The 27,073-nt window shown below is 44.8% G+C and overlaps 1 protein-coding gene across 3 annotated transcripts in view; it reads right to left on the bottom strand.

The window, feature by feature from the left end:
* Positions 1 to 21,999: 21,999 nt before the first annotated feature.
* pcdh10b (protocadherin 10b) overlaps positions 22,000 to 27,073 on the bottom strand; it is a 16,477-nt gene continuing 11,403 nt past the window's right edge. For 2 of the 3 annotated variants that reach the window (XM_035650507.2, XM_035650505.2), the window contains exons 4-5: positions 26,513 to 26,878; positions 22,000 to 23,422 (exon numbers count right to left, since the gene is read on the bottom strand). In XM_035650507.2, the coding sequence (XP_035506400.1) occupies positions 23,403 to 23,422; positions 26,513 to 26,878 (386 nt within the window). In that variant the 3' untranslated portion in view covers positions 22,000 to 23,402. The remainder of the gene's footprint in view (positions 23,423 to 26,512; positions 26,879 to 27,073) is intronic. The other variant, XM_035650508.2, reaches the window with a different exon arrangement.

Genomic DNA, 27,073 nt, shown 5'->3' with positions numbered 1-27,073 from the left:
AGTCATCTCTGTCCATACTAACAAACTAGACAACGCATGTCACGTGACTATTCTAAAAGCAGGAATACGTTTACACTTCTGTTTCCCATACAGTCATGTATGTGTGGCCATCGCTACATAATGGTTGTCTCCTATATTCCTATTTCAAATGAGTCATGTTATTTTATTGTGGAGCTGCAGTGATTCACTTAGCACCTTCTTACTCCGCTGTCTCTCTTTCGCTTGCTTACACACACACACACACACACACACACACACACACACACACATGGACAGAAACACACACACACACACACACACATGGACACAAACACACACACACACACACACACACATGGACACAAACACACACACACACACACACACATGGACACAAACACACACACACGCACACACACACACAGACACACAGACATATGGACACAAACACAAACACACACACACACAGACATATGAAGACACACACACACACACTTATGTCCACACAGACGCTTACACACATAGCAACATTGATGCATACAATGCCGTGTACACACACACACACACACACACACACACATGTACACAACATTCACCTACTACATGTACATGACACACACACACTCACACACTCCTTCTCTCCATCTCTACCTTCTTTGACCAGTAACCGTCCACACTCTTTCCAGTTTTGTATCTGGTCACAGTTGTCACAGTTGTGTGCTCCTGGTGGGGCACTAGAGCTGCAGGAAGACACTAGATGTGATAGCATGATGACATTTTATACAACGTTGTCTAATCTTGTATTCGGTACACAAGGATTGTGACATGTTAACATGACAAACACCAATTAGAACTTTTTCCGTGATCTGTTCACTGTCCTGTGCAATTTGATCGTCACCATAAACTGTGCAGCTCTGGGAACTGCTAGGTCTTTGCGAAATGTACAAGAACAAGGAAGATTGATAAAGACAAAGTTTATAGTTTTAACCCTCTACCGTAAAGAGGTGCTAGATGTTTTTACCCTGCTGAGATGTGGAGTTCTGGTTGTTTCTTTTTTTTATTGTGTACGTCACTGTATGTATGTTTGTAAATATATGTAAATAAATCTAAAAAGAATTTAAAAAAGAATATGTCCACGTGTCTCCAGTTATCCTCTGATCAGATCTCAATGTATCGCACTATATTTAAAATAACCACTTAGCTACAATGATGCTGTTTCCAAAACCCAAATATGTTGTTTTATAGCCAGTCTTACAATGAGGGACAGGTGTGTGTGTGTGTGTCTATGTGTGCGTGTGTGTGTGTGTGTGTGTGTGTGTGTGTGTCTATGTGTGTGTGTGTGTGTGTGTGTGTGTGTGAGTTTGTGTGTGTGTGAGTTTGTGTGTGTGTATGTGTCTATGTGTGTGTGGGTGCTCTCCCATGCCATCACCTGTGGGGCCAAAAAGGACTTAGCATGTGTGGGTGTGTGTGTGTGTGTGTGTGTGTGTGTGTGTGTGTTTGTGTGTTTGTGTGGGTGTGTGTGTGTCCGTGTCCGTGTGTGTGTGTGTGTGTGTGTCTATGAGTGTGATAGGGATGACTTTGACCAGGATGACATCATCTGTTCCCATCTGTTCGGGTTCCCAGTACACCAGTCACAATGATAGGATCCCTCACCAGCTTCCCACCCAACAGACTTTGGATGCCGTCTTACTTGTAGGTTTTACAAGTGATTTCACTGGCACAATCGGATTAAAAAACCTTCTGCACGGACCAGCAGGACTATTTACTCATCGTCAACTTGGATTTCAGTCTTTAACTTAGATTTCATACATACATAGTCAACGCAGACACGCAAATACAGGCGTATTTCGCGCTATTCCTGCCATTAGCTTCCCCCGAATAACACGCAGAAGCAAAAATTGCGTCATTTGCTTCACTCGCTTCACTTGCTCGTGTTTAAAATGTTGAATAATAATCTGCAAATATTTGCGTGACGCGATGTTGCGAATGCCAACTAGCGTGGAGATCCGCCTTACGTGACTGACATCTGCGTCCGACAGAGAACAGGTGGATATTTGTGGGTTGCAAAAATTAGCTCCGGGGCCAAGAGATAAATTCGTCCCATCTCTCCACTCTCTTTCCAGGTTTATTGGTAGACGGTTTCTAATTGAGATGCCAAGCCAGAAGGTTGGATTAACCATTGTTATCTTCATAAATTTATGAGTTCATAGTACACTTTTAGGTTTAATACTGGCTCTGCCCCCAGGAGTTATTTTGCTGAAAAAAGGCTGCCTCCGATCCTGGGAAAGTGTTAGAAAATATACTATTCTGTGTGAGCCTCATAAGTGCAAGGAGTACTACACTATCATCAGATCTGTTCCACAGATCTTACATTATAATTATACTTATATAATAGTTATTATATTTATCCTGCTTGATTTTATTTACATTTCCAAATTCATATGTTGTGCTTCATATAGACTTCTCACATCAACAAAACAAAGACCACAAACATACAACAACAACACCAGCATTTATCCAGCATATACTGTGAAGTTCAGCCCAGTAATTACACACTTGAATCAAGCACGCCTAACTTCTACTCTTTGAAATCTGAAACCTGAGTAATGCCTTCACACTATAAAAGAGGAGAGGGGTAGAGAAAGGTGGGTTTCGATTTAAAGTGCCGTGTTCAGGGATTAAAGCAAAAAAAAATAATCTTCTGACTGATTTTCCTCATCTTTCAGAGCGACCACTTTTTTTCCGGCATGTGGTTGCCTCTCATAGGTCCTCATGTAAACACCCTTGACCTTCAATTCCTGCTAAATGAGTAAAATGATGATATTTCAGCACCACGCAACACACTGTTCTCTGATTGCAGCCATCAAGTTGTAAAAAGGCTTTAACCTACACTTTCTTTAACAGCTTTCCTAGTGCTGTTTTCAATAATAAAACCAACACTTTGTGCAGGGATTGACTCAGTTTGTCGTCATAGAAATAATCCAGCGTCTACATAACATTTCAGTGCATATGTTTTTTCATCCTATGTTCGGTGCATATCCAAACAAAACATGTCAGCGTCTTATTTAAGTGCAGACCTCTCTGGAATCTAATTTGATGGAAATCCGCCATAGCAACAGAAAACTTGAATCCCTGAGCTTTTCCATATGGATTTGAATTGAGCCAATCAGTGTTCTTAGAATTGGTTTTATCTTTTCAATTTACAAAGAATGATTTGTCGATCTTTAAGTTTGTTGAAAACCAACGATGTAAAAATAATTATCCAAATCCTTGGATACCTCACCATCTTCAAGTTCTGTGTTAATCCAAATCTTTTAAGTTCCTTTACGATCCCAAAAAGTGTGGGCCAATGAATCTGTAAACCCTCATATAAATAAATTCCCACATACATTTTTGTCATACTGTCTCTCTTGATTTTGCACATGAATTTGTAATAGACTAAACATCAGTTCTTCTCATCAGATTATGGTTCCAAAGCTTTTCCAGTTTTAGTATCTTCTTTATTTCAAAGAAAGATCTTAAAACATTTCTTTTTCGCAGAACGTATGACTTTTAAAAAACCTCGCTGGCTGCTGCTCACATACTCACATACTTTATACTGTTGTGTTCATCTGTAACAGATTTGCTTTTAATTTTAAGTTCATTACAAATCAAATGTATTATTATCAATATTTATTGAAATATCCACAGAATATCAATTAAAATATCAATTAATACAGAGAGAGAGAGAGTTCTTGCTCTTGTTGGGATTGGAACTGTATTGAACATTGAACATTGAACTGTATGGTGTACAGAACCTCCTGGGTTGTGAAACCGAGGAAACCTCCTTGTCCACTTGCTCTTTACTGGTCAAAATAATCCATAAATAATAAAGAGTTATTTCTAAAGAGAGGGCGAAACATTTCTTTCTAGTCTTTATGCATTATGGTACATTTGAATGTAGCTATAATCAATTGAGCGGGAACACAAAAGTTGGTCACATGAAGCGAACGCAGGGGCCCCAGGGGACGTGGCACTCCCACAGTGACTTCCAATCGACTTTAGAATCCATCTTAAGATATTATTGAGTACCTATAAGGCATTAGATGGATTAACCCTGCCCTATATTTCTCACTGCTTCAGCCCATATGGTCGAGGGCTCACTGTTGGGTCATCAACTCTCTGAGCTGCATACAGTATAGCTTAGCATGCAAAGCTGCCGGAGGGTTTGCCGCTACAGTTTCCAACCTGAGGGCAGTTTTTGAACAATATCGATGGCCAGAAGCGCTTTTACAGTACAAGTCACATACATTCATACACAGCTGGAAGAGCCGTCAGAGGCAATTTATGGTTAAGTGTCTTGCCTAAGGACACTTCGGCACGCGGATTGGGGAGCGCAGGGATCGAACTGCCAACCTCACGGTTTGTGAACGACCTCTCTTTCTCCTGAGCCTCAACTGGATAAATGGCAACATTTAACATTCTACATTCCCCTAAAAAAAACAGGTTTTTTTAGCTATTACTGCTGTGAGCCGGTGCCGCCGCTGTCAGCTCTGCACCGTCAGAGGTTTTGACTGCTTGTTAATTTTGATCAAACAGTTATTCATTGCAGATGCTTCTGTGTCTGCCAGTAGGAAAGCAGCAGGGTTGGGAAGAGAACCAGGAGTAACAAGCTCAAGTATCAGTGAAGGTTGAGTCTCACAACGGACCCGTTCTTTGTGGTTTGCCTGAACCACAGAACAATGTTCCGCAACGTCTTCGCGAGCTGACATCATTAGAGTTTTGAGCGGAGCCAGGAACACTCCCAGGTGTGAAGAGACGGAGCTTTGATCCAAAGCCAGGCCTTACAATCCTTGCCTTTTGCTTTCTAATGAAGAAACTGAAGCAGTAATGAACCAAGCAAACTGCTGCTTTAACTACCTTTTACACAACAGTCGGAACAGTTGAGGCATCGCTTCCCGTTAGTTGGTGGAAACCGAGAATTGCAGCAGCAATTCATAGTATAAACTCCACTCTGATGAAAAGCAGGAGATACAAAAAGATGAAATAGCAAAGATCTATGAATTATCTACATTAGTGCAAGTTGATGGATGAAGAAGAAAACAATAAACTCTGACATCCAGAGTAGGAGCTGAGCAGTGGGCAGATCCTTCAGCATCTCATTTCTCTCACAGTCTCCCAGTGGTAATTGTATTTGAGGCGGGGTTCACTCAGGGTCACACCTCATTGTTCATCCTGAGGAAAAACAAGCTTATCTGCCTGTGGTTTGTTTGACACTTCCTCCCACTACTCAACTTTTAGAAAAGTAATATCAGCAAGTCTGTCTACAGTTTTCCAAAATGCGGTGGGTTTTTTTTTTGGTCAGTTCTACAATAAGTCATTCTTATTCTGCATTCACAACTTTAGTAACATGATAACACATCATGGAAACCCTTAAATATTACTATTGACAAATGTATCTTTTAACCATTAGTTTGGGGGTTGCTCTTCTTTGACAACAGTCTTTTTTCCGTCCTTTGTCTTTAAGTCTCTCCCTCGTGTTGCTTGACAATCATTTGGATTAATTAATTATTTTAACACAATTGCAGAATGTAAATTTAATATTCTGTTTAGTCTATAAAGTGTTAGTTCTGTTGTACATTCTGGTTTGAATTGTGCTGACTTGTCTTTTTAACTGTCAGTTTGGGGGGGGTTCTTCTTGACTTTGGCTGTGTTCCCTTCTTTGGGTTTTATTTTCTCCCATTTATTGCTTGACTCACTTGACCTTGCATCTTCCTGGAGTTTAGTATTTTGACCAGCACCATCTTGGTTGTTTGAAACCAGAAATAACCTTATTTGGAGTCGGGTGGGTCAGAATGAGAACTTTTCCAATGCACTTCCTCCTTCACCTGCAACCATGCACGAAATTGGACAGTACAAGCAGTCAATCAGGCTCCAGGCCGCAATGCACACCGCGCATTATTATCAATTTTTTCTGTAAACGGTATCATAATTTACTAAATGAACATCATGCAGTATTAATAAAGACTTGTAACTGTTACTGAAATTTTAAATCAAATGGGAATAAGAGTAATTTCCTCATAGACTTCTATAGAAACTGACTTATTTCTGTAACCAGTGGAGTCGCCCTCTGCTGGCGACTCCAGAGAAGACACGCTTCAGGCACTTCCGCATTGCCTTCACTTCATGAGGATTTTTAAAAATTCAAAAACTTGTCATGATCCGCAGGGATCTGGAGCTGTTGAACTTTTGAGGGCTTGCGGAGCTCTTTGAAAGACTTGATGGCATTGTTGTTATATCGGGGTCAGCCCTATGTTCCCACAGCCCAATGGTCCCACAAAAAAACCTCTTAGAAATGTGGGAACTGTGGGAACATAGGGCCTAATTTTTTTTTAAATCTTAGAAATGTGGGAACATAGGGCCTAATTTGCAGTGAAAACAAATTCTTAGAAATGTGGGAACATAGGGCTGTGGGAACATTGGCACGCTCCCGTTATATCATTGGCTTTTAAGAACTTTTTGGTCAAATATGATTAATGTTGTTTGTTGTTTATTGTTTCTTGAGTTTGTTGTTTCCTCTTTTATTTTGACGTTCATTTCCTGTTCTCCTGTATCTTTACTTTCACTTTCCCTGTCAATGACAAGGCACAAGGTTGGGTACAAGGACTTTTTGAGTACCTCAAGCTAGCTGCAAACATGGACCCAAAGAAACACAGTCTTTCAAAGAGAGTTCACCCCCAAGAGTTCAACAATGTAATGTTTTGGTGCTGAGGGCAGCATATGGTGGTCTATGTGTTGAACGGTTCAGCACCACGGCTGTCAGACAGGGACATAGGTGCACTGTCTCAGTACCGTCTCGTTCTTACACAGGAAAAGCAATATAAAATAGTCACAAACGCTCCAAGAGTGTACAAGGCCACTTCAAACATAAAACAGACAGACCTCCTTCATAAATGAGCAAAAATTTTAATGGCAAGGAGTTTGAATGCAATGCTCTGGTCAACATTGGCCTCCTCGAGTGGTGCTATCAGTAACATTAGATTGATTATCTGTTCCATCAGTTTGCTTTTGTGTTGAAAGAATGAGCAGGACGTAGAAGTAGAAGTTGAACATGTCTTACCTCATTGCTCTTTGCATAATTGTTGTAGTTACACAGTTACAACTTCGTCGTGTGGCATTAGGCCGACCAATGGTGTAAGTTTCTTACTCAGCCAGTGAGTCAATCAGTGTCAGTCAGTCAGAGACAGACATCTGTTACTGTGATTCACTTCTCATGTAAGAGCGGGCCTTTATAATTCCCAGGTTTGGTAGCATCTCTGACGACCCACAATAGAAGTGTTACACAAATGATTTCATGCTATGCTAGGCTAACCACATCCTGAATCCAACGGCAATGTGGGAGTTTACGAAATGGCGTGGGTTAGGTCCACATTTTGTTATATAGACCAATAACTTAGAGACATTGCAGCTCTTATAACAGATGAAAAATACAATAATTAAATATTTAAAGTGGGTGAAAGTTAGCCAGTGGAAACTCTTTGTGAAGGACTTGTGTAGATTAACAGTTGAAGGTGAAGATTTGTGTCTATGTTTTGATTTGAATACCATTATTTGCTAGTTGTGTGGACAGGAACAAGACCCTGTCAATAATGATGTCAATGATTCACTAGGAGTCCAAGTAAGATTCTGAAATTGGGTTTGTAAAATATGGAGAGAAAAAACACATCTGTACATTCTCAGTGGAAGCGACCTTTGCTTGGCCTAAGAAAAGGATCTCCCTGGCAATTAGCAAAGCCTAGTCAAAACCTGTCACAGCTATTAGCATTAGCGGTGACCTATTTATCCTGTGCTCTATAAATATATGCAGCAAGCTACTTCATATTCAGATTACATTAAGGCTGAGCTGAGAACACTGAAGTCAGGTGTGCGTGTAAGTGTGTGTGTGTGTGTGTGTGTGTGTGTGTGTGTGTGTGTGTGTGTGCAAAATTGTTATCACTTAATCAATCAATTGCTCAGCCTATCCTGACACTTGAGTCACTGGTGGAAAGTGTTTTTTTATTCTCATGTTGTCCCTCTTTCTTCCTTTACTACTCTCTTTTACCCTTGGACATTGCAGGGTAAGTGAATGAAGTAATGGCTGCTAGCTCAGCTCTGTGTGGACCATCTCACAGATGTTTCCATCAGGACTTCCACCTGAGCCTGGCTCCACCATGTCTTCTGCGTATGTGCTCCTTCTCCAGCTGTTACACTTAGCAGCAGTTCCTCACTGCTCCTCTAGTCACGTTGTTCTCTGCCTCAACACCAGCGCTTCTGCATCGCGTTCTTTTGTATCGTCTTTTACATCAGCAATAGTCTCCGCCCATGCTAACACACGTGACAATGTTTGGCACATGACCGTTCAAGTACACTGGTCATGTGATCGGGAAGCAGATTGTGTATTTGCAGTTGGTTGCAATGGCAAAATCTGGGTTTTGTTTGATTGCATGGATGAGGAGGTGGATCGGTGACCGACAGTAAGTCTTAGCAACACTTTGCTTTCACCACTGGTAGTGGTGCTAGTAGAAGTGACTGATTAAAACCTATTGGGAAGCGAATGAGGGTAAAGTCACAGTTTTACCATCCACACCACTACGCAACTTTTGAGATTTCAAACTAAAACTGGTCCAACGGCGTTCCACTCTTCTCAGTTGTAGGGGCTTAAAAACTCCAGAGCAGTGGGAATGGCAGGTGTAAATATAGCAAAAGTGATGCGTTCTAAAACTACAATGTAGTAGTGTGGATGTAGCCCAAAAGCTTGTCCCAACTTCAGTTGTTGAAGTACTTATTTCACTTTTTAGATGGTATACCCATGGGCTCGAAACTCCGGAGCAGTGTGGAAGCAAGGCATCGCTAAAATGATGTGTTAGTTTTAAACTAAAACTAAAATATAGTAGTGGGGGCGTAGCCTTACATCTGACCTGAGATGAGCACAGAATGGAACAAGTGGTTCTGATATTTGATTTTGAATAAGCCTACAGGACACAGGACTGTGTCAAAGAGCTCAGTCCAAATGTAGGGATGTCTGAGCGGCTTTATGAAACATTGATTTGAATCCGAGCTTTTGGTGTTGCACATGCATCTCTGGAGAGGAGGGGCGCTGTAGATCTGCTGCGGCGGGAAGATTGTGAAAGGAGTTAGACAGTCGTTTTGTTTAATTCCAAGCATGATCAAATGACTACAGCTCGCAATCAATAGCAGCACTAAGATTCATGGATAAATTATTGGGACACACATTTGTCTGTCCAGGGGACCACTTTCTCACGATTGATTGATGCTGATACAACAAGCCTTCAGCAGACAAACATTTAATGTCTGATGTAAGTGTGAATGAGAAGACTTAAGTAAGTGCACATGACAGAGATTGGTTTTTCTTCACTACTGTCAGTCATTCAAACCAAAAACCCAGACATACTCTCTCTCTCCATGAGCTCATGATGATAGTCGCCAAGAGCAATATTCAGTGTACACAACACGATATTGTCAAAATATCAATTGGTCTCTTTAAGAGCGTTTGCACATGACATCCAATTATTAAGGGGTGAAGGCATTTTGAAGACCAAAAACTGCGACACAACCCTGTAATGCGACACAGGATGACAGGATCCTAATGATACCCGACCGCAACCTTGCTTCCACTTCAGGAGCCCGATGAGCGCTCATTAATGTTCTGATGTAACACAACTCATTTTCCCTTTCACAGTTTACACTTCCAACACAAGTGAATCAGGGCATGTTGTGTATTTTTTAATCATTACAAAGTACAACCAACTGTATGTGTCAACGTACCGTTTTGTTTCAATTATGATGGAGGGACAACGCCTGCAGTAAAAGTCAACACTAGTTTAATTAGCACAAAATGGATCCAAGGTTTGTCACACACACACACACACATCACACAAAACTTAGGTGTCAACAGAAATAACGATTTGAAGAATTATGAAGCCCCCTAATCCTTATGTAAAAAATATTTGAAAAGAAAAGGTAGATTCAATTTTAAACTGTATTTGATGACTGCTATTCCATTTCCTTTTAGCCTGTGAGGTCACATTGCCCCCCCCCAAAAAAAAAATCCTCACAACATGTACCACCCACCACCACCACCCACCCAAAGCTACATGTGGTCATTTCAATCTGTTGCTGCCTTTCCCAGATGTCGGATAACAGCATGGTGCATCACCGGGTCAGGGGTGCGGTTGGATGGAGGGGCAGCCTGGGCCAACATGGGCAGTTCCATGTGTTTGGTCTCAGCAGTGAGGAGCTCTGCACCGCTCCCTCCAGCTCTCTGTGATCAGTGGTGTGGATGCCGTGTCCTCCCACACACACACACACACACACACAGACACACACACTGGCCTTCACATCATTCCAGGAGCAGGAGAAACACAGTGTACACGTGTTAGATTGAAATCAAATTTACATACCAAATGACTGTGAGCGGTTGAGCCAGCGGAGGAGCAAATGGTCTTGTTTTCCTTAACAACCCCCACCCCTCCATCGTACTACCTAACACCCTGCACACACACACACACACACACACACACACACACACACACACACCCTCCTCCGGTCTCTGTGATTATAGATCACCTCCACAGTTGTAGTCTGACCGGCGAAGCAGATGGCTTGGATACACTGTTTGTTTGGTGTGTGTGTGTGTGTGTGTGTGTGTGTGTGTGTGTTTTGTAACTGGCCCCACGCCTCCAACTGGTCGTGTGCTTCAACCATTTGACCAGTGAGTCCCTGTGACGGCGCTCGAGTATGAAACATTAAACTTGTCATTTTATATGATCTGAGCAATGCTTTTAATGTTGTATGTAAAGCACTTTATGATGCACAACAAAGTCAAAGTTTGAGGGGTGAGAAATCGTCCAAAGGTTTTATCGATCCCTCTCAGCTGCTTGTTGATTTTGACGGGGAAAACGAGCCCTGCGTGACCCATCGGAAAGGTCCTCAGTCAACCTTTACTTTTCCCTTTATTGTCTTCATACAATAACTCTCACAAGGAAGACAGAAAACAAATACTAATCCAGAAGCCCTCCCCTGCTCTCCCTAGAGTGACTCCCCCTCCCCTCAGCAAAAAGAGAAGATGATTTACCACTCAGTCGCACCTTCATCTTCATCATTCACATTCATGACTGTCAAACAACAAAACAGTGGCTGAAAAGTGTTTGTACTGTATCCCTATGAGAGGGGATGATGCTTCAGCCCAAGCATTTCTAAAAAAAAATACTACATGATAATAACCGTACCGTTGCAAATATGGTATGGTTGAGGTTAAAGAGGGATAATGGTTGTGATTAATGGTTTAAAGCATGTGTTAACTGCAGGCCGGCGGCGGCCAGACACTCTACATGGCCACTCGACACCCCGACACACTAAATTTCATTTTTACTGCTGCACACAGGACAAGCTGATGAATAATGAGGTGCTACAGTCGGAGGAGGCGGTCTGCTCGGATCCTGGCACCGTGCAGACGTGTGAACTTGGTTGAGGCTGAAGTAACATGTGTGCTGACGTGACCTGGGAGTGTGAGCTCGACTCATTTCATTTTTTTTAGTTGGACTAAAAGCATTGAAAGATTTTTATTGGAATTCCCTCATTTGTGTATTTATTTTACGTGAATAAGCAAAGGTTCTGCGCTGTCCACACCTGGAACCAGTGCGTCAGTTCAAACCTGACACTAGAATGAGTGACCACTTGTGATCACATCTCTCCCTCCTGCTCTACGTGCAAATCAACACATACTGTACATCGCTGCTGCTTCCGAAGACCATCGATGTTGTTTTGAGCCAGTTTGACTATGACAGACGGGCCCATTGTCAGTGTGTGTGTGTGTGTGTGTGTGTGTGTGTGTCAGTGAGAGAGACAGAGACAGAGAGATAGAGCAAAAGCAGAGCGGGGCAAGGAAATATGATTGTACACAATTAAAATAGAAAGAAAAGGAAAATCTATACGTGGCGGTCAATGTTGACATTGTGGAAATGGCCACGAATACAAACCAATGTATGGAAAACGTATTTCCGGTGGACAGAGGACATCAGTTGAGTGGGCGGTCCTCCGGTGTGGCGCAGGACGCGTTTGCATTCACACTGCTGAATGGAAGAATGTGGCAATATGTGGTCCGAGTGATCGGATCTCAGATGCCTCCTCAATGCATCTTGGGTGCGTTTCACACTTTCCACTTGTGATCAGATCAGCGGAGATGGATGTTATCACCAGGTCTGAACAGGGCCGATAACTACATCCAAAACAACCCGGAGTGGGGTCTTCTTCCATTGAGCGACATGAGACTGTTCTAGCCTGAACTCAGAGGTCCACTTGTGTTCAGTCTAATATTATTAGCGGCTGTGGTCACGGGAACATCACGTGCCTGCACATGGCCTTAAAGCCTTTATCTATACCCTAATTGACAATTACTCCCTTGTCTCCTCAGATGGCCCTTCTTGCTTTTCTCTTTTGCATGTTCAGTGTGGTTCTCACAGCACGATGCTGATTCTCTCCATCCAAAGAGGCTGAATGACTGATTATATGATTGTTCGTGATTGTGATGCTAATCGTAAAACAAGAAATATTATCAACATATTGATCACCACTTCCAAGCGTCAGCAATCATTTTGTCCAGGCTATAATATAAGCTCCTTGTTTCGGCCTCTTGGTTTCATCATGTGTCGAACGGAAGACATGCTGGTAAGGATGCCTTTGCCATTGTGCAAATTATTTTGACCCTGCCACTCCCTTCTGCCCTGCAGTGACCCCAGCTCTTTCCCACCCACCTGTTCACCTGTTACATTCCGAGTATAAATTTGGTCCATTTCCTCTGCCTGATTATCTAACCCTTGTACTTTTTGATGGTTTGTGCTTGCCTGTTTTCAACCACCTTCTCGTTTTTGGGATTTTCACTTTTTCCTGGTTACCCTGCCTGTTGCTGATCACTGCCCCATGCTCTGACTTCACTTACTGTTGTACTCTGCCTGCTTTTGTCTGGCAGAATGCAGCTGGGCTGCACCATCCGAGATAACCTCCGCCTGTCCTGTGGCCAGTCCAGATGCCTCTCTGGGATGTGCCTGGTCAAAGCCGGGGAGGGTGCAGGCGATCTGTACTCTTTGAACTCTCACACCTTCAACATGCCAAGCTCATTTTCCTTGACCAAGTGCATGCAGTGGAAGAGTTCCTCAACTCTGGGGTGGACATTGACGTCATGCACAAAGGACTGGGGGTCCCATTATGGGAGGACTTGCAACCTCTAAATTGTGATCTTTTAAGCCACATAACCCATTGCACAGCTCTACCAATTATGACCATGTCAGGTTACCTCAATGAGATCATTAACTTCCATGTCTTGACCCTTCAGATTCTGGCTATGCAGATGTTACCTGAATGATGACTGGGTTTGTGTTCTCACTGCCAAGCTGTCTGTTTGAAATTTGCTACATCAGTATCGTCCATAACTCTGAGTCTTTGGAATTTCCCAATCCCTCTAATGTTCCCCCAGAATATCTGATCAATAAAGTGGTGTTTAACAAAGGCTGAGCCACCTCTCGGCCTCCTCACCATCCTTATGACCGCACCATCGACCCCCTGCCGGGCACCTCTCATGCCCATACTCCCTGTGCGGCCCAGATATCAAGGCCATGGAGAAGTACTCTGGCAAATCCTTTGCAGCAAGCATCATCCATCTGTCCTCCTCACAGGATGGGGCTGGATTCCTCTTCATGTTCAAGAAGGATACGACTCTATGACCAAGTATTGACTTCCCAGGATTTAACAATATCACTGTAAAGAACACTGGGGCCCCTCCTATTCATATCCACTGCCTTTGAGCTGTCACAAGGGCCACTGTGTTCGCTAAACTGGACTTGAGGGACGCATATCTTTCTCTTTACCTCACAACTGGCCTATCACTGCATGCTCTGTCCCTTGTCTGTCAGGGGGACTGCCCAGTTTGTCATGTCTGCCTTAATAAAGGTAAACCGGTTTGAACTTTAACCAGCCTGAATCATGCAGTTGAGTCCTTCCTATCCTGAGCCATGACAAATTACTGAGAACCTCCTGGTAGTTACAAGGGAAGTGGGATGCTAGGAATAAGGGGAACACAATTTCATAGTCCACATACTCCAACTCACTCTGTATGACAGTTTTCTCACTCATTCAAGTGCTTATTCCTAAAAGTAGTGTACTGTCACCAAAATGTAATTACATTATAACTACTTTGTCAATTATTTGTAATGCATGCTTTTCATTTTTTCATTTAAAACTGAGAAAACGGGGGTGCTTGGTAGCATCACCTCTCTCCTCCTGCAGCTCTTCCACTTTCTTCCCCTTACCTGCCCGTCTGTGCTGTCAAACTGGAAGTTGTGTGGGAAGCTTTTTTTCTTTTAATTAGAACAATGCAGGCACCAGAGTCTCAAACTTATATTTAACTAAATTCATCAACTTTAAAATTTATTCAAATTATACATTATACATTTCTTGAATCACAAGAGTTGTTGAAAATCAAACGTCCAACCCCCGGTGGACATCAGGTTCGGAGTGATAATTAGATGACTAATTGCATCATTAATTGAGGGTTTAGCACAATCACTCTAGTCATTTGACATAATATCAAGTTAATATTCAAATCATCAAGTTAATTGTGTAATATTTCACTCTTACAGTCATAAACAGTAAAAGCCTTCCAGGAAAGTTGGAAATAAAGGTAGACCTGAAAGAATATAATGACTGAAGTCAGAAGTAAAAATTATACATAAAGAACTTTTCAAGATCTAATCTTTCTCTGTGATAAAGATTGGTCCTCAGATTCAAAGGCCTGGTTTCTCTGCCATTGAGATATGATGATATGATTGTTGAGGTGATGCTACTTTTGCTAAATATGGCTCTAATGCATACAACATTCATCACTATTCATCACCACTCCAAGTCAGTTTGCTATCACAGCTCTTTTCATAGTGTAATATTTTCACTGAGGACGGTTTTTTTTTTTGCTCTGGTCTGAACAAAGGAACATGTTCAACAACGTAACCCTACAACCGCAGCTCAGGAGTTTGGGAGCAGCCTAATTTGGGGGTAACAGTGAAAGGGATGTTGTTAACATCCAGGCTACATTAAATAGCCAGTCACTGTGCTCCCCTCTGCGATACAAGGTTCCTTTTTTATTTCCACACCATTTCTTCCTGCAGCAGGGATTCTCCCCCCCACCACCCCGTGTCCTCCCCCCACACTGCCTTCAACTATGGCCAAATGCCTCCACCAACTGTTGAAACATATGGCGGTCAGTCCTGAGGAGGGACTGTGAGTGTGTGTGCGCCTGCATGTGGGAACTGTTTGTTAGCCAAGGCCCGGTGACGTACCTGTTAGCAATTAGGAGTTGTTTCTGTATGCATGCCTGCATGTGTGCATGCATGGGAGTGTTTGCGTTGTGCTGTGACTGATTGTCTGTTATCAGGGATGAACAGGGAGGAGGAGCAGGCCAGACCGCCGGGCATGAAGTGAAGAGTTCCAGCTACATTGCCGCTACAAAGACTCATTTTAATGCTGCATTTGCTTATTTACACTGAAGTGCACAAAATTGTTTGTAACTTTCACGATGGAGCCCAAAAAGAAACTGTTCAAAATATTGCAGGATACGCTTATGTTGACAGGTTAGAAACAGGAAGTAGTTTGAGTGGACGCTCTCTGTGTGTTGTGCGGACGGAGAGAAATAACCCAACTTGTCCAGATGCTGAAAAACGTCAGCGAGGCCTCGGTGATTCACTTTGATCGCGTCGTTGCTAGTTCACACATAGCGATCGAGTGCAGATTTGCGTTGCCCGATTTCACGCAGATTTTGCTCCGATTTGCTTCACCTCCAGGATTTGTCGGCGAGCAGTAAATCGGTAATCGGTAATCGTTCACCAGGAGAAACCCCGGACTACGCCATAGTCCTCTGCTTTCGTCTAGATATTTAGCCCGCTACAAATATAGTTTGTCGGCGAGCCTCTTGAATCACATCTTTGAGGAGTTAACACAAACTGCTAATCCAACGGCCATTCGATGCTTTTGTGGGTGAGTTCCAAAGTGTGTCACCGAGGCGGAATCGAGGAGCAACATGTCCCACACTAAACATGCCCGTGAAAGGTGCAGTCTTCTCCTCCAGTGAAGAGATGGGAATGAGACGGAGTACGGGATGGAGCGTCCTCAGTTGGCGGCCCCTCGCCGAGCAGTGAAGGGCTTCCTGTCATGAAGTACTAAAGGACAGAACCCCTGAGGCATCTGACCCCAGTTCACTGCAGGTCACGTGGCTTATAGCAACTTATATTGTCAATTAAAATGATTTCATTATAAAAAGAAGGGTTTGAGTAGTTCTTCCTCTCTTCAGATATACATGTATATATATATAAATCAGTAATAACTTTACACAAAGACTCTCCTAAGGTCATCAGCATCATTTTTCTCCGTGCAAGAAAATGAATGTCAAAGATAGTTCATGTGAGAGTCTTTTGAACGAGGACGACAATTAGAGGAGTACAAATAAGAATGAATCATATCGAAAGACAGAAGAAAGAAAAATCTGTGTTTCCAAAGTTTACGGTTTGAAAACTTTTTAGTGAATCACTGCCGATTTGTCTGGACGAGACTCACTGCAGACCATTTATGAATAGGTCCACACGCGCTCTTATCTGAATCAAAGACGAAAAACAAACTCAATCGAAACGGAACCCAACTGCATTATCAAATAAAAACAGCCAGCCAAGTGCTGCCAGTGAAGTTAAAAGAGTCTGTGTGCCGCTGCCTCAGGCTGCACTAGCGTCCACAACAGGCCCCGACTGGACAACACCATTTAGACAAGTCGGCCCCTGTGTGTGTATAAACGCTCCAGCGTGTGTGTGTGTGTGTGTGTGTGTGTGTGTGCGTGTGTGTGTGATCCCTATGACACTAAACAGCCTCCATCCTGGGTGGCTCTGCACTCTCGACCCCTCGCCCCCCTGCATTCTTCCCCCCCTTAGGGCTCGTTGGCTGGAGCCAGCGCAGACCAGGGCAAGTCGGGGCAGCAGGGTTAGGGTCACGTGGGAAAGTGTGTTGAGGTGTGTGTGTGTGTCTGTATCAGTGTTTGTCCTCTATTAAGTTGGGCAGTGGGGAGGGGAGGGGTGGGAATGATCCACAGACAAAAGCAGAGCTGTGGGCTACAACCGCTGTGTTGCATCTCTGTGATCGCCCTGTGTGTGTGTGTGTGCGTGTGTGTGTGTGTGTGCGCGTGTGTGTGCGTGTGAGAAAGATAACTGTAGACCTTAAGAGTTTTACTGAAATTCAATTCAATCGGAGATAGATTTTTTCTTTAAAGTTAATTATTTATCACGATTATGCAATGAATCATTGTTGTGGCTCCCAACAAAAGACAGAGAGACACTTTGTTGTCATAGTTTATAATTGTGTGTGCTGCCTGACAGTGACTGACAGTGAAGTCACTGGAGACGACTTCTAAAGTCCTGAATAATCATCAACACCCAGTCAGAGCGGAGGAGGTTTCTATTGCTGCAGTTGCAGAAGTATCTTTTAATTGTGTCTGTTTTGGTTTCATTTATTTATCTATTACAAACAATTAAAAGGACAATCTTTTTCATCTGTTTCCCTCGTGAAGCTGCGACCAACTGAGGGCTACCCATGTCTGCACGGCCCCACAACACACAACGCTCGTCTTCGCCCCCAGAGATGATTGAAGGGGTGGGGCCAGATGGATAACCGAAAGCCATAAGTGAATTTCAGGAATTCTATAATGCTGTCGTAGTTTATTTTGGAGTTTTGGATTTGAGGTTCGAAGAGTTTCTGTTTATTTTTCCTTTAAAGACTGTAAGTGTGTTTTTTGTTACCTTAGTTATTAAATATTCCTTTTCCCCTTTACCTTCTTTTGGGTCCTGCTCCTTCAAACCCCTGACACTTAGACCTAACTGTACTATTTAACTATTGTAAAATCATACTTTATGATTTAAATGGATAGAACCTCATGTAAAATATCAGATAGAAGCATTTTACCAACATGCAGCAGATTATGCAAATGCTACTGCAACTCGCCTGGGGGGGTTCAGTGCCCCCCTGGCCCCCCTTGACGGTGCCACTGATCACAAATGCAACAAACGTTTCTAGAACTGTCATTTTAAACCATAGCATGAAGTCCATTTTAAAATCAATTGACAGACTGGAGATGTGTGTGTGTAAATGGATGAAAGTGGGTTGTACTTTAAAACTAGAAAAGCGCTGAATTTAGATACTGTCCATTTATCTTGTAACACCACTGCCCTCGAACACGATCTCAGTCTCTTCTGCACAAAGTAAACGACATCATTTGAATCAACGATGATCCTGGTGTTAGGATGCCGTGGATCAGATCCGTCTGTGAGGAGTAGTTCTGAGTGTCTCGTGACCAGAACAGTGATCTCACTCTCTCCCTACAATATCACTCTTCATTCATGCAAACTGCAAAAGAGGGGGCCCTCCAGCAGAAGACTGGATTGGGGCTGCCAGGTTGGACATGTGACGTCCTGTGTGGCGTTGGCCGAAGTCTCGTTCCTCTGAACTCGCGTCTGCGTGCCGAGCACTCTGCGGCTCATCTACTGTAAACGGGAGCCGACAGTATCATTATGGGATCCATCGACCAGATCGGGGAGTGTATCTTGGTATCGCAGGCTTTTAGGAGTGTTGGTCTGCCTCCTCGGGCCTGTGCCAGCGTGGTTTGATGAGATTTTGACTGACAGGGACCAAACAAACCCTCCAGCTGTCGCCGGATCCTGGTAGGAGTGTTGTTGAGTCCAGCGGGGTGTGGTGTCCGTGTGTACCGCCTTATCAGTGGGGGGTGGGTGGGGGGCGGCAGGACACAGCCAGCGACAAGAAGAACAAGCAACAGCATGTTGCATGAAGTTAAAGGGGCAGTGCGGGGTTGTGTCTGGGGTCTGTGAGACCGATGCACTCTCCAGTTGCAACCAGTGATGTTAAAGGGCCCATGTTATGCCCCCTTTTACACAAGTTACATTGGTTTTCAGGTGTGTGAACTACATGTCTTTGCCATTCCATGTCAAAACACCTCAAGGATCAAGCCACACAGCACCTCCTCTTTCTGTATAAACAGCCCTGTGAGACTACGGTCGATTCCAGTACTTTCCTGCTCACTCCTCGCCCCCCTCCCTTCGTGTTCCGCAAAGCTCCTCCTCGCTCCTCCCCGGGTCTGCTGCCACGACAACAGTCGCACGTAACAAGGCACAAACACGACGTAGAGACCCGGGAGGCCCAGAACACGTTCTCGCCGGGAGCCGCGACCGACCGCCGGCAGCCGCAACCCGGGAGCCGCGACCGCCGGCAGCCGCAACCGACCGCCGGGTTAGACACGAATCAACGACTCATGTTTTCTTTTCATTCTCCGTGGGCTGGCAGACACCCCAGATAACCAAATATACGTGGAGGCAGCTGAAAAGGTGCCTGGAGCATAATATGACCCCTTTAACAAACTCCTCCGCTGTGCTGTGTGGTGCGGTCCGCACCATTTTTTTTGTTTCTCGATTTACAGAGCTAGAACCAAAATTGTTTTTTTTAACGCACACACGAAGGGCGACGGTTAACGGACGGTGAGGAAATGTTGGCAGATTTGGACAAGATGTGTATCGTTTAACTGATACAACTGGCCTTATGTTTGAAAGGATCCTCACTTTCTGAAACGTTTGCACAGATACTGTAAATAAACAGTGAAAGAAATTAGTCACATACGTAATTGACCATTAACCAAAAGATTCCAAAAGAGGAGCTCTCATGTCAGGACTCAGAGCCAGACGCTGATTTCAAGGCCCCACAAATCCACAATGGCAGCATGAGACGGTTCCCCTCAGTCTGTCACTCATTCATCGGCTTCTGAAGAGCCCGTCATCAACCTTCACGCGGACCATCCTCGGTCGCCCGCGGTTAGCATCCGCACTGAGGGGAATTCAGGCAACGATTCACCGTGGTGGCTTTTTTTCTTTTCTCTTTTGAGTCCAGTGGCTTTTGGCAAAAAGAGGAGAGCTCCGCCATGAAGAAGTTCAGCCTCCCATAATCCGCTCTGCCTTTGTAAAGTGTGTGACTTTGAAACTCGCTATCGCAATTACCTCCACCCCCCCCCACCCCCCCCCCCCCCCCCCCACACACACACACACACACACACTGACAGGAAATAGAAAAGAGAGACATCGCTCTCTCTGTTTCAGCTGGCTCTCGAAAAAAAACCCATCCCATTTGTTTGGGGAATTGTAAGTCTCTCTCTCCCTCTCTCTCTCTCTCTCTCTCTCTCTCTCCCTCCCTCTCTCTCTCTCTCTCTCTCCCTCTCTCTCCCTCTCTCTCTCTCTCTCTCTCTCTCTCTCTCTCTCTCCCTCTCTCTCCCTCTCTCTCTCTCTCTCTCTCTCTGTCTCTCTCTCTCTCTCTCTCTCTGTCTCTCTCTCTCTCCCTCTCTCTCTCTCTCTCTCCCTCTCTCTCTCTCTCTCTCTCTCTCCTTTCTTTCTTTTTTTGGTTCTTAAATTATCTTTCATTATAGTCTACTAGTTTTTCTCATTTGGAGCCTGGTGTGCACAAACGCAGACGGAAATTAAAACTTTGGGGTTTGTGACAGAGATTAGCGTGGAGTGGAGGTCAAACATAATGGCTTCCATTTAACAAGAACGTCGTAGATATGATTATGCTCGACTTCTCCGTCCTCATCTCCACGGCGCTGCTCCGATAGCTCTGGCCTCATTACGCAGCAACAAAAGGCCCGGGCCTGTATTTATGGTATGGTATAATGGTATTGTCCACGTGCTGCTTATCTGTCCTCCGTGTTTGCTCGTACTATTTACAGTGGGCATCAACAAAGACTCGACGCATGAACAAATCAATGAATATTCAGCGTCGCACTGGAAGATTACGCAGGACTAGGGACGATTTGGCGCGCGTGTATCTGAACTCTGCTGCGTTATTGGTTCGTCGCCGTCTGTAAATACCCTGATCTACCTCGGATTACAGCTGCAACATCCTCCTCAGACAGATAAAACACACACACACAAGCTGAATGTGTATCGACACAACAGAGTCAGTGACGGACGATAAAGATGATTATTATTATTATTTATTTTTGGATTGAGCCGTCATGTCCACATATTATCAGGCTTTGGGGATGTGAACACAAGTGTTCATTTCACGCTCATATTAGTTCATCGTTCAGCACGACCACTTCGTTCCAGTCGTCTTGACGGACGGAGTGACGTTGCCAAAAGGGCTCGTTGCCAACCTTCTGCCCGAGGCTCCACGTGAAATATCAATTTGCAAAAGGTTTTTACGGCATCGAAAAACCTCGGCCATATAAATCTGAAGGACGCGATGGGGCCAAATGTTTGTCTCTGTGGTACAGTAAATGTCTCCCGGCCGCGGTGCCACCGCTGATCTGTCATATGTCGCGTAATCATGCTTGGTATCGACCGGCGTCCGCATTCCTGCCCAGACTCACCTGTTGCTGAGGGTTAACGAGAGGGAACACGAAGAGGACACATGACCTCAGTGAGGTGTTGAGGAGAATATACATTTTCAAAAGGTATTATGTTGTTTCCCATTCCACCGAGAGGCCCGGAGGGTTTTGAGTCATTAGCCTATATAAGACAGGAGCAATGCTGCTTACCTGGCGACGTATAAATAAAAGGTACAGATCATCTTATACTTTGCTTTTACTTGAACATGTCGGGATATACAGTAATCTCCATCACCAACTATCAATGCTTTATGTGAGCACAAAGTAGCGTAGGATGAAAACACCTTTAAAATGACACCATGACAAAGGAAAGGTTTACTTTGCACCACTGCAGGTAGAGGTGTGGTTTTTGAAAGCAGCTGGTTAAACATAACCATTAATAATCATTCATCAACAGTTTCCAGAATGTGGAGACACAGTAAATAAAGGAAACACGCGACCTCTGCAAAAATCCAGTCTGACCTTTTCCTGTGCGACCACAAGATGCTTCACAATAAAAGCACACGAGACCTTCCCCTTTTTCACCATTTTGTTTCTGTTTATTGTTGGCATGTTCGGTGTGTCTGTGTTTGTAATGTGTAAGAAAGAAATGTGCGTCGGCTGGATCTCCAACTGCACTCGCGTACAACACCCCTTGTTGCATTTGGCCGAGTTATTGTCCTGTTTCTTTATAAATGTACCCTTTAAACTTTTGGTTACAATGACACAAAATTACCACTGGTTTCAATCTAAATTATTACCTTCTTTTTTTATTTATAGACATGAACTTCATCAATATCCAAAAGTGGAAACAAAATAATGGAAATAATGTCAAACAAATGACGCCGTCCGGTCCGTCTCCCGCTGGGGAAAAGAAAAAGAGAAAGAACGCAGCCAAGAGTCAGGCCTCTGAGTCAGAACGTGGAACCTAACAAACGGATGGCACGCCTTCGGAACAAGTAGATATAGATGGATTTATATATAGAGCTTAATATTCAGCTTGAAACTTTTAAAAGAGTACAGTAAACACTTCTCACACATGATAGAAACTACTTGACACCTCAGAATCAGAAAAGTGCAGGCCAAACACTCGGAGCCCACGACGTGGTGAACAGACCAAATCCGAAGCAAAAAAAATGAACAGAAAATGAAAAGAACTCCAAAAAATAAAAAATAAACATCCTGCCCACAATCTTTTCTTACAAAGTTTGAAGTCGATCAGAATAGAGAGAGCTGACCACGTAAACAGAATAGAAAAATCTAAAACTGTGACTTTGCATTTTGAAATGCACAAAGGTTTCTCCTGTACAATTTGGCGTCTCTCTGCGAGTACAAATGCCTAAAGGGCTCAGTGGCGCTTCCTCCGGGCGGCTGGCACTCCAGTCCGTCTGGCGTGCACGACGTCCCGTCCTCCCGCGGCTCCGTTCCCCCCCGGAGACGTACTGTACACATCCGCGCTGTAAACAGGCACACGCAGGTCGGAAAAAAAAGGAACGGCGCGAGGCCGTCTCTCTCCGTCGCCGCCGACCTTCCTCCTCCTCTGTTAGTTTTCTCAGTCCCGCTGAGACAATGGGGTCCTCCCAGTAAGGCGATCCATCCATCTGCCTGCACCCATCCGCCCCGCCGGCTCTCTCCTCCGTGTCCGACCGGCTGCTGATCCAGCGAGAGGGGTGCCTCCGCAGCCCGGCAGTGATCCAAGGAATTCCAGGAATGAGGGAACTCTGAGCTCCTCAAGGGGGGGGGGGGGGGGTCTCATCGTGTGAAGCTGTGTGTTTTTATATATACTTTTTAACTTATTTTTGCACTGGGTGAAGGGGGATGAGGGGGGGATGAAAACAAAAGGCTTCTTTGCTTGTTTTGTTGTTTTTTTACAGCCTTGGACGTCGCGGGAGTGATTGTGCAAAGTCACGCGGATTCCGATATGTCCACACGGAAGGAGCTAGCAAACCCTTTTCCTCGCTGTAAGGAGTAGAGAGAAAAACACCACATGGTTAGCTGCGCGTGTGCGTGTGTGTGTGTGTGTGTGTGCGTGTGTGTGTGTGTGTGTGTGTGTGCGTGTGTGTGTGTGTGTGCGTGTGTGCGTGTGTGTGTGTGTGTGTGCGTGTGTGTGTGTGTGTGTGTGTGCGTGTGTGTGTGCGTGTGTGCGTGTGTGTGTGTGTGTGTGTGTGCGTGTGTGTGTGTGTGTGTGTGCGTGTGTGTGTGTGTGCGTGTGTGCGTGTTAGATCAAGTTCGTCTGAGAGGGATGACAGAAAACAAAAAAAGGAAAGAATGCCAGAGTTGAAATGGCCTCATTCACACGGAATTAGGGGGTTCACACATGCACAACAATGGGTAGGAAGTGTCACGACTCTCATCCGGGCCCTCTCGTGAAATGGCTCATGGATAATATATGTGTGAGCATCTATGTGAAGTGGGGGGGGTTGAGGGGTCTGTTGTGGTAGTGAATGCGTGGGACGGTGGATGAGCTCTACACAAAAGAGGGAGGCTCGGCGGTGGCCCCCTCCCCACTCAACGTCGTCTGAGTTTGATGACGGTAATCACTGGGCTCTGGCTATCACTCAAACCCCCCCCCCCCCTCGCATGGACCCCAGGCCGGGTCCAGGCCCGGGCCTGCAGGTCCCAGGACAAAAGAGTCTCTGTGTATCACTGGCTGACTTGATCAGATTAAGGAGCTTCAGCCTCTCAGTATCATCATTCTATCCCTTCCTCCACTCCAGCCCCCCCCCCCCCCCCCCCCCCCCCCCCTCATCTGACTGTTGTTCCCTCTCTGCCTTTATCCATCCCCCTACACACACTGCCGCCCCCGCTCTCATTAGCATAAGGCCCACAGTCATCTACTCTGAGAGAGGACCGAGCTGCGAGGCCCTTCACCTCGAGTGTGCTGCATCACAAGCGCACCACAAGCACCGCCGCGCTTTTGAACTGTGGGAGAACGGGAGCGGCGGGAGACACAGCGTACGGCCAGGCGACGGGGGCCGCAAAGTGCACAAAGTTTATCGGGTTTGAATCACGCACACGGCGGGGGGGGGGGGGTTTAAATAGCGGCGTTGCCGCCTGAGCCTCCGGTTTTCATTTTCACAGGAGCTCTCCCGAGCCGATCAGACTCATTAAAACCTCTCACTGTGAAATATGCATTGTCACACCTCAGCAATGCTCCTTCACTGTATTAGATCGTTAGCTCGTTTGACAGGGTTGTTTTTTTTTGAAACATATTCCATTAGACGGTGTTATTTGCTCATCACAAGACTTATATCACCACAAGCTGTTATACTCAGTTGATTTTAATTGGAATTCTTTCTTTTTTTTACACAGTTTCATTTTGCTGATTCTTTACCTACAATGTCCTCACCCTGTAACTGACTGTCATGACGCCTGTTTACTGTGACCACTTCTCCGTGGTTAGATATCTAATAGTGATTACATTAATTCATTAATTCTTTTCCACAAAAACACTGATTCCTATTTCAAACGCATGGTCTATGTCATTGTTCTTGGGGCGTGAGCAGGGATTTATTGCTCATATTATTGCTCCCCATTTATGTATTTCCACTCCTTTGTCGGAATCGGGCGCGCTCATCACCCCCCCTGTTGCTATGAAACACACAGACATGTTCACTTCAATGCTCCTTTTCTATTTAAATTTGAGGTTGAAATTTGAATTAATAAATTACATTTCTAGCTCCGCATTTCAAATGGAACCGAGTACAGTTACGCCCTGGAGATTACGTTTTATTTGTTGGTTTGTTTGTCAGCAGGATTACGCAAAAACCACTGAAAAGATTTCCACTGGAGGATGTTACATGGGCCGAGGAAGAACCCCCTTTACATATTGGTCAAAGGGGCGCATCCAATAGTTGTCGTTTTTTTAGCACTATCTTGCAACAACAATTTTTGGGGGGACATTTTCCCTGAGAAAAGGACATGTACCGTATCTTGGGATTATGAAAGCAGTCTCATTATAATCTGTTTGGTGTGTATGGGCCCAAATTGCAGTTATAAATCAATCAAACCTCTAAAAAAAAATGTGTAGACAATAAAAAAACGTATATCAGAGCGGTTGAGATGAAACAAAGACAAGGCAGAAAAAACTGCGTGCGCATAACTCAGCGCTCAAAGTTCCCACACTCTGTGTGACAGCGAAGTTACCTTTTTGATTCGGGGGTTTTATTTAAAAAAAGGCGAGATCACAGCAAACGAATAAAGCATAATCAAAGAAATAATAAAAAGTCCTTTTCCCCGCTGTTCCGAACGGCACGCTGTGGTTTTTAAGTGACGGCGCGCGGGAAGCAGCGGGGCTCCGACAGGCTGATGATTCCAGATAGCTGGGAGACGGAGAGAGACGGGGCTCTTCAGGCGCCGCTTGACAAAAATTAGAATGAAGCATTATCACTAAATTGCAGTGATTGAGGATGTATCTCTTTGTGGCCTTTGAATGCGAGTTAAGAAAGAGTAATTCCCTGGGAAATGTGACTTTTCCCTCAATTATCGGAAAGGTTTTTTTTATGTTTTTATCCTCGGCTCCGACGCGGTGACGACTGTGGAATGAGAATGGATGTCGGGCTCGCCGCCTGCTGTTCTCCCGAGCTGATTAAAAACAGACAAGTTTCAGTGCTGCGCTCCGCGAGAGGGGTCGGCGTCTCTGATATCCCAGCATATTGAGACGGAGCTTCCTTAAAGCTAACGTCTCCACCCACATCGGAGCAACCGTATAGATCGGAATTGCTCTTGGCACGTTTCATTTGGGAGGCCGATGAGTGCAGGGGGTTTGTGCGTACTGTGTGTGTGTGTGTGTGAATTGAAACGGTAGGTGAAGGCAGATAAGATCATCACAGTCACAGATAATGGAGATGCTTAACAAAGAGGGAAGAGTTAGTTAAACACCCTGACAAGAGGGCTGAGAGATGTCGGACCTCAAATGAATTTCATGCATTCCCTCTTCCAGCCAATTTGGGGAGAAAATTGAATTTGGAATCTTTTTTTTTCTCCTCCCCAACTAATTCGATCACCCGATCAGAGAGATCTGGGCCTGAGCAAAAACACGATACTCACTTAAATGAGCCGGGCTACACGGCGCTCTGGAGCTGGGCAGAAACGCCTCCAACTCTTTCCTCTCTAGCGAGCTGTGCTGGTGGCTGAGCTGATGGTTTTGGAGAAGATGGTGGTGGAGGTGGTGGTGGTGGTGGTGGTGACTGAGGGGCGTCTCTTTGCCAAAGGTGGAGAATGACTTATCGGCCGTTTGCTCGGGGCTTTCAAATACCTCTGTGTCGGGGACAGAGTCCATGCCGGGCACGTGCAGGTTGCTGCGGTAGTCCGCACCCTGGCGCCCGTCGGAGGGCATGAAGCTCGGCATCCAGCAGCGATCCGAGTGGCCCAGGGCCTTGCACTCCTCCGTGCAGTTGGAGAACAGATCGGCACCTGGGGGTGGGGGAGGGACGGGGGAGGGGGGGTAAAGAAATGTGAGAGAGGAGCCGGAGGTCGCCGGTATTTCTCGAACAAGCGAGGCGAACGCAGACGAACACAACTGCATCCAAAGTGTTTTCACGAGACTTTGATATCACGTACTTATGCAACCCGCTCTTTGATTCGTCGTGTCGGGGCTTTTGTGTTTCA

The sequence above is a fragment of the Scophthalmus maximus genome, chromosome 9, assembly GCF_022379125.1.
Source record: "Scophthalmus maximus strain ysfricsl-2021 chromosome 9, ASM2237912v1, whole genome shotgun sequence".
NCBI lineage: Eukaryota > Metazoa > Chordata > Actinopteri > Pleuronectiformes > Scophthalmidae > Scophthalmus > Scophthalmus maximus.
This window is presented reverse-complemented; position numbering and strand designations above follow the sequence as displayed.